The sequence below is a fragment of the Chrysochloris asiatica genome, unplaced genomic scaffold, assembly GCF_000296735.1.
Source record: "Chrysochloris asiatica unplaced genomic scaffold, ChrAsi1.0 scaffold00029, whole genome shotgun sequence".
Lineage (NCBI taxonomy): Eukaryota > Metazoa > Chordata > Mammalia > Afrosoricida > Chrysochloridae > Chrysochloris > Chrysochloris asiatica.
In genome coordinates this window covers 1,412,877-1,420,549 of record NW_006408547.1, presented here as the reverse complement: position 1 = coordinate 1,420,549, position 7,673 = coordinate 1,412,877, and the positions used below count along the sequence as shown (strand labels likewise).

General features: G+C 38.7%; 1 protein-coding gene across 1 annotated transcript in view; it reads left to right on the top strand.

Moving 5' to 3' along the window:
* Positions 1-2,578, top strand: part of TMTC4 (transmembrane and tetratricopeptide repeat containing 4) — a 109,228-nt gene extending 106,650 nt beyond the window's left edge. The window contains exons 16-17 of the mRNA XM_006851533.1: positions 1,266-1,335; positions 2,430-2,578. Of these exons, the coding sequence (XP_006851596.1) occupies positions 1,266-1,335; positions 2,430-2,578 (219 nt within the window). The remainder of the gene's footprint in view (positions 1-1,265; positions 1,336-2,429) is intronic.
* The last annotated feature ends 5,095 nt before the right edge of the window (positions 2,579-7,673 follow it).

Genomic DNA, 7,673 nt, shown 5'->3' with positions numbered 1-7,673 from the left:
ACTTCCAGGAGTAAACAGATTAGGCATCTTTATTTCTCTGTAGTATGGTAGGGAGGGGCCACCCAGTTAGCAAGAACTCAGTAAAGATCAGCTAAGAGAACACTTTGCCCTGCTTCTGAGTGGCCTGATTGGAAATGAATACTATCTGGAGGAAATGCAAGTCTAGACAAGAATCAGTTCACGGCCATCAGTGGAATTTGAACATGGTCATAGGATGCCGTGCCAAGTGGCCATTTCTCCCTCATTCTCTCTGCTCATTCTTTGCAGCTGAATGGGTTGTTCCTGGTTTGCTAAGGGTGTAGTAGATTCTTGGAGAGATTAGATACACCTCTAACACCTATCTTAAAAGGCCTGGAAATGAATTCACTGATGCGTACTGAAAATGTCACGTTCATGGATGCCCGTAACTACCCAGTCATTCCATTCCTTTGATCTTCTTTCATCCTTCATTACACCTTCGATTCAACTACTTGCTTTGTTAACTGCCATCAAGTCAACCCTCAACTCATAGCAACTCCATGTACAACTGAACAAAAAGATGCCAGATGGGTCCTATGTCATCTCCATAATTGGTGGCGAAGTTGACTGTTGTGGTCTAGAGTATTTCCATTAGCTGATTTTGAGAAGTAGATCACCAGGCCTTTCTTCCTGCTCCATCTTAGAAAACTTCACAATCCATGTCAGATTCATAGCTGCATGTAAGCCTCCACTGACAGGTGGGTGGTACTGCTCCCGAGGTGACTTAACCAGGAATTGAATCCAGTTCCCCTGTGAGGAAAGCGAGCTTTCTACCACCCTCAGAATCTTCCAAAAGTTTCATTTCAAGGAGGCAGATGGTAGAGCTCTTTAGCATGTTCATCCTCTGGTGGTATCACCATTGTTTTTGTTGGTTCTCATTTCCTCTTATTCTCCTCTGTCCCCTTTGCCTTGTCACATACTTCCCTTCAGAACCTCTTGAGTGTTTCTGGAAGAAGAATAAACCAAACTGGTTGCTGATCAGTTGATTCTGACTCTTGAGGACCCCATGTGTGTCAGAGTACAGCTAAACTCCACAGGACTTCTAAGGTCATGATCTGTTGTAAGCAGATAACCAGGCATCTGTCTTAGGTGCTTGTGGATGGGTTTAAACCGCTCTTGGTTTGTGGGAGAAGAATAAAGTGGCACAAATAAGGATAAGGAAAATTTGAAAACCCTAGGCTACAAAATTGAACATGCTGGTTTCATGTACAATATATATATATATATTAATGTATTTCACTTTTTAGGAATCTGAAGCTTTATTTCTCAAGGCAATTAAAGCTAATCCAAAAGCTGCAAGTTACCATGGTAATTTGGGTAAGGAAATTTTTCAGTTTGAATCACACTGAAATTCTTTGTAATTTTAATGAAATCCATGCATTCCTACAAAATCAGTGTTTGAAGAATGATTTTTCAGAATCTAACCTGTATTGTCCTCAATAATCTGGGCAAAAACACATTTTAAAAGTTAAAATAAAAAGGCAGCTAAATAACAGTCATAACTTACAAATATTACTACATGACCAAAACATTGCCAAAATTTCGCACTCAGTTGCCCACCTTCTCATGATTTAAAACTAGGATTTCTTTCTCCATGTGAAAGATCCTAGAGTGATATGTAAGTTGGAAAGGACATTGGCAGTGTACTTCCTGCCTCCTTTTTCCATCATGGACCTTCCATTGAAGGCTGGTCCTCTTTGCATTCTTCACTTCTCATGTGCTTTAGCTAAAGATGCATTTGCAATTACTTATTCCCCAGAGTTCGCTTCTTCCATGTTTACATGTTAATGCATACAATTTTTAGAGTGTAGCACATTGATTTTTAGAATCCTCAGTCACGTGAGTATCTTTTTCACCAAATCGGATCGTCATGGACAGCTCACAAACCCTGGTAGAAACTTCGTGTTCCTTATAAAATCATTATCACAGTCCTGTAATTAGATTTATTTCATCCATCATCTTATGACCAAGTCTTGATGTTAGAGCACTCATTGACAGCTGGCAATCGAGAAAAATTTTTAAGGTGATTTTTTTTTTTTTAAGTGTAGAAAAATCTTCCTTTAAGATAAACAGGCTAATCTGTCACATAGCCAAGGTTTTACACACTGCCTGGAAATTGTATGGCAGCCTGGAGAAATTGAATGTACTGTTCTTTTTCCTTCTTTATGTAATAATTTTACTGCAGGCAGATGTATCATATCTAGTGATATGAAGAACCCCAGGTGATTAGAATGGCCAATCAGCAGGGAGTTTAATTACAATAAATAAAGTTTGTGGTACAAACAATATTTTCTTAAACAATGATTTTTTAAAACTGCAAAGCTTCTATCATGTTTCTTTGTACACGTGATAGAGAATATTGCAAGTTATTCCAACGCATTTCCAATGAAATTCACTCCTTGCTATTTCAGCTGTGCTTTATCATCGTTGGGGACATCTAGACTTAGCCAAAAAGCACTATGAAATCTCTCTGCAACTTGACCCTGCTGCACCAGGAACGAAGGAGAATTATGGTCTTCTAAAAAGAAAGCTAGAACAATTGCAAAAGAAAGGCATCTGAACCTCATTCCTTTTCTCTCTCTGTTTTAAATTTGTGTGTGTGTGTGTGTGTGTGTGTGTGTGCATGAGGTATAGCATTAATATTACATGGTTACATTTAACCATTTAAAAGGCCTAGACATATTGTTTATTTTATTCTGGTTGCTTTTTCCTAAGAGGGAAAAAGAAAAGAATGCAAAAAGATTATAGCACCAGCAATATACTCTTGAATGCTTGATGTGGTTTTTGCATTGAAGATGTATATTTTCAGACAACTCACATGTAAACCCTAAAATTCCAAGAATAAACTCTTTTTTTAATTAAAAAGAAGAGAAAAAACTATCTTGTGCGGCCTTTTGTAAGATTCCACCTGCATTTGAGATGTGAGCCTGTGAGTTTTGTGTATATAGACGAACCCTATTAAACTTCTCCTGTAACCCAGAAATGACAACTGATTCTTGACAATTTATATAAATGCCAAACATGTCTGTATATGAGAATTTTTATTTAATGACCAGAAAAAATAAATTAAGATTTTGTTTTAATTCTTTTTTAAAAAGTAATAGACTATAAGCTTCATTTGTAAGGAAATATTTATTTGTATCCTAATGTTTGAACAGAGCCAATAATTGAACGCAGAATGAAAATGTTAACATCTAGGATATCTATGTACTTTTTCCTCTTTAGGAAGAAATTGATTACTGCAATATTTTGTTGGATTCTTCAACTTGTGCAGTTTCAGTATATAGAAATTATATTGTGTTCTCCATAAACTGTCATTTTCAGTAGAAAACCTGAGCCCTGCTTTAGGCTAAAGCAGGCAGCATGATATCTTAGTTTTTGTTATGTATCCAGCATTAAGAGGGCTATACATTGATGTGAGTTACTTTTTAATGTTTTTAACTGTAAAGCAATTTTCCATTTTGTTTAATAGAACTGCAAAAATGACTAAATCTCCACAAAATGCAAGAAGTTACATTCCTCTCAGAAAGAACCACATTTGGGAAATTTGTGGTGTTTTAAAGAATTGGATTTTTGTCTTCTTGTATTTGCACTGTGGTAAAGATGTTCCTTTTGTTTTGTCCTTTTACATATGCTTTTGACCTAATTTATGAAAGTTTATGCAATCTCTGTAATTTCTTATGCAGTAAAATTATTATATAAATTTGATATGAAAATGTCAGATTGCCTTCTTAATAGATGATTTTCAAGTTAGCAGACTTTGTTTCCTACTTTTTCTTAAACTGAAATCAAAGTAACCATTTCATCTTTTTCTAGTGTGTGTCTTCTATGTAGTTTTCGTTGTTTGGTTGACTAAATGCCATGGAGTTGGTTCTGATACAAAGAGATCCAATCTAGGGTTTCTGAGGCTGTAAATCTTTATGGGAACAGAAAGCCTCATCTTTTCTCCCATGGAACAGCTAGTAGTTTTGAACTGCTGGCCTTGAGGTTTAGCAGATCAGATTTTAACCATTACGCTTTTAGGGGCTACTAATAGAATTGTGGTGTCCTGGTGTGGTGCTTTGGGTTAATGTGCCAGACTGCAAAGCCGTTTGAACTGCAAGGTTGGCAGTTCAAGCTCACCAGTTGCTCCTTGGAAATCCTATATAGGGTCACTATGGGTCGGAACAGCCTCGGTGGCACTTAACAACAACAATAGAAGTGTACTATAGAATTATCCCAGTTAAGAGAAAGGGGTGAATATTGTTGTTAGGTGTCATTGAGTTGGCTCCAACTCATAGTAACACAACAAAATGAAACACGACCCAGTCCTATGCCATCCTCACAATTGTTGCTGTGTTTGAATCTATTATTGCTGCCACTCTGTCAATCTATCTCATTGGGGGTCTTCCTCTTTATTGGTCATACTCCACTTTAACAAGAATGCACCTTTTTACAATGAATGCAACATAATTCCTCTTCAATTTGTGATTCCCAGTACAGTAAACCATATGATTATTTGATTTTAAATGCCCAGTTCATTTTACCTCACTAGGATATCTATCAATCTTTATGTGTTCCTTTCATTTTTGACTACTTCCCATTTTCCTAGATCCATACTTCATTCGGAATGCTAATGGATATTCCATGTTCAGAATATTAATGGATATTTTCAGCTGTTTCTTCCCAATGTGATTTGTGCTGCATCAGGAAATGTAAGTCCCAAATGCTTTGTTCCATTCGCATCATTAAGTAGCTTTTCTTTGAAAAGATAGCTCTTTCCCAGTCATATTTTAAGTGCCTTTCAACCTGAGGGGCTCATCTTCTGACACTCTATCAGACAGTGTTCTACTGCTATTTATAAAGTTTTCAGTGGCTAGCCATTCAGAAGTGGTCTATCTCTCCTTCCTAGTCCTAGTCTTACTACTCCACTGAAATCTGTCTACCATGGGTGACCTTTCAGGTATTTAAAGTACTGATGGTAATAGGTTTCAGCATCACAGCAACACACAAGCCACCACTGTACAACAAACTGACAGATAAGTGATCAAAGGGACAAATAAACTCACGTTAAAATGAACTTATGAATTCTATACTCATCTTTTGAAGGACAGACCTATGTAGAATTGTAAATCAGTAATTCACATTTATGGTGGTTGAGATACATCCAAAAAGAAACAGCCTTCTGTTTCTCAAACTTTTCTTAAATGGCCCTAAAATATCATCAATAATTTATATATCTCTTACTGGCAGAAACTGTCTGATTCTTATTTATGCCTCTACAGTGCCTAGCTGACAGATTATAGATGTACTATATGCCTTGTTGGAGTCCTGGTGTGGTGCTGTGGGTTAATGCGTCAGATTGCAAAGCCGTTTGAACTGCAGGGTCAGTAGTTCAAGCTCACCAGCTGCTCCTTGGAAACCCTATACAGGGTCGCTATGGGCCAGAACTGACTCAACGGCACTTAACAACAGGAACAACAAAATGTGCTTTGTTGATTTTTTTAAAACAAGTTCTTTAAAACTGTACTGGGCTTTTTAGGTAGAGAACAAATGACATTTCATGTAAAAAGCCCTTCAGGATTCATTTTATTTTCTACTGATACATTTTACTATCAAATCAAGACCCACAAATCTGGGATTCCTGCCTACAGAACTAAGTCCCTTAACATTCACTGATTTAGCTCTTAGGATTTCCATTGCAGCTGTTTTCTTTCCAGAGAAAACCATCATTAATTTGACAGATATTTCAGGAAGTCTTTTATCTCCGCAGATTTTGAAATTGTACCACTTGGGCTCTGTTCTTCCTCCTTTTCTTCATCTTAAGGCAGCAGCTGACATGAAGGATGTCTCCCAGCTTCCCTCTTATTGGATACACATATTAATTTTAATTTTTTTATTTCTTATCACAGTCTGGGGTGGAGAAAACCAAAACAAACATGGGTATATTTGTCTCCTAGAGCTGCCCTAACAATTTACCACAGACTATGTGGTTTATGCATTTATAACCTGGAGACAAAACGTGTTTCCAAAATGTTGTACCTCTCCTTCATCTTAGGTACCAACTACTATTCCTCCCCTCAGTATTCTTCCTTACATCTTAGGGTTTGGTAATTTACAGGAACATCTCACAGAACTCACAAAAAACATCAAGGAAATAGCTCACAGGGTTATAAAGGTTATCAAGTCCCAATCCAAAGCCCTGACGTCACTCTGAGAATTCTTCTCACTCATGTGATCACAGGAGCTGATGAGGCCACATCGACAGGTCAGACAATTCACAAGGCTGTATAAGTGGCGGTTCAGGCCAGGCAATAGGCCACTGGCTCACACTCCAAGAACTGGAGGTCAGACGGAGACAAGCCAGATGCACAGAAACTCAAAACAACAGAAAAGGAAAGAAGCAACTCTTACTTCAGTGGCCAAGCGAAGACGCCCACCAGGACTCTTGCCACCACGATCACGCCACAGTCCTGGGTCTATTATGGGCTTTTAAGGCAGTAACTGGAATCCTGGGATGGTACTGTGGTATAAAACACTGAACTACAAGATCAATTTGAACCACAAGATGGGTGGTTCAAACTCACCAACTGCTCCTCGGAAACTCTGTGAGTCGGAACTGAGTCAACAGCACTTAACAGCAAAGGCAGTAACCAGCATGTGATTGAAATTCATCAGAATGATTCTGCACAAGAATGAGTCAGTCAGGAAGCAGGGTTACAAAGATGGTGTTTTGCCCACATCTAGGGCATGGAGTCCTGGTATGTTGCTGCAGGCTAATGTGCTGGACTACAAGGTCGGTTTGAATCACAAGGTCGGCAGTTCAAGCTCATCAGCCACTCCTCAGAAACCCTATACAGGGTCACTATGAGTCAGAATTGACTCAATGGCACTTAACAACAACAGGGCATTGATGGAGGTGTTTTCAGGCTCAAGATATCAAAAGGTCATGTTGAGGGGATGCAAAATGGGCCAGTTCAGTGACTTAAGCCTTTTGTGTTTCTTAAACAGAAAGCTAGTAGCTTGACTAATAAGGGACAAACTCAAAACAGGAAGTTCTATTTTAGCAGAGGAGCTCTGGTAGCATAGTGGTTACGAATCGGGCAGCGAACCGCAAGGTCAGCAGTTCGGAACTACCAGCTGCTCCACAGGAGAAAGAGAAGGCCTTCTGCTCCCGTAAAGATTTACAGCCTCGGAAACCCTGTTCAGGGTCTCTATGGGTCGGAACCGACTCGATGGCACTTAACAACAACAACATCAAAGATGGCAGCTAATTTGGGGGTCTTAAAAACATTCTTATATAATGGATGCAGACCATATCCCCCAAGATAACTTCAGATGGTGACTTGAGGTACACCCCTTAATCCTGCCTCATTTACATCAGCACCTCGTTTTTGGTTCTTCATAACTTACTTTCTTTTGTTTTGGTTTTTACTGTCCAGGGAGGAGTCCCAAGAATGTGATGGTTCCCAACAACTTCAGACTAGAGGTTTTCATCCAGAACTAATTTAACTTTATAAATCAAGAAATGTGTGATTTAACGATGGTATATACATATACATATGTGTGTGTGTGTATATATATATAAATACACATGGGACAGCTCTCTGGGAAAGCTAGAGAAGCAGGCTCAGAAGACGGACAGGGACAAAGGGCAGGGAGACATTCAGAGCCTA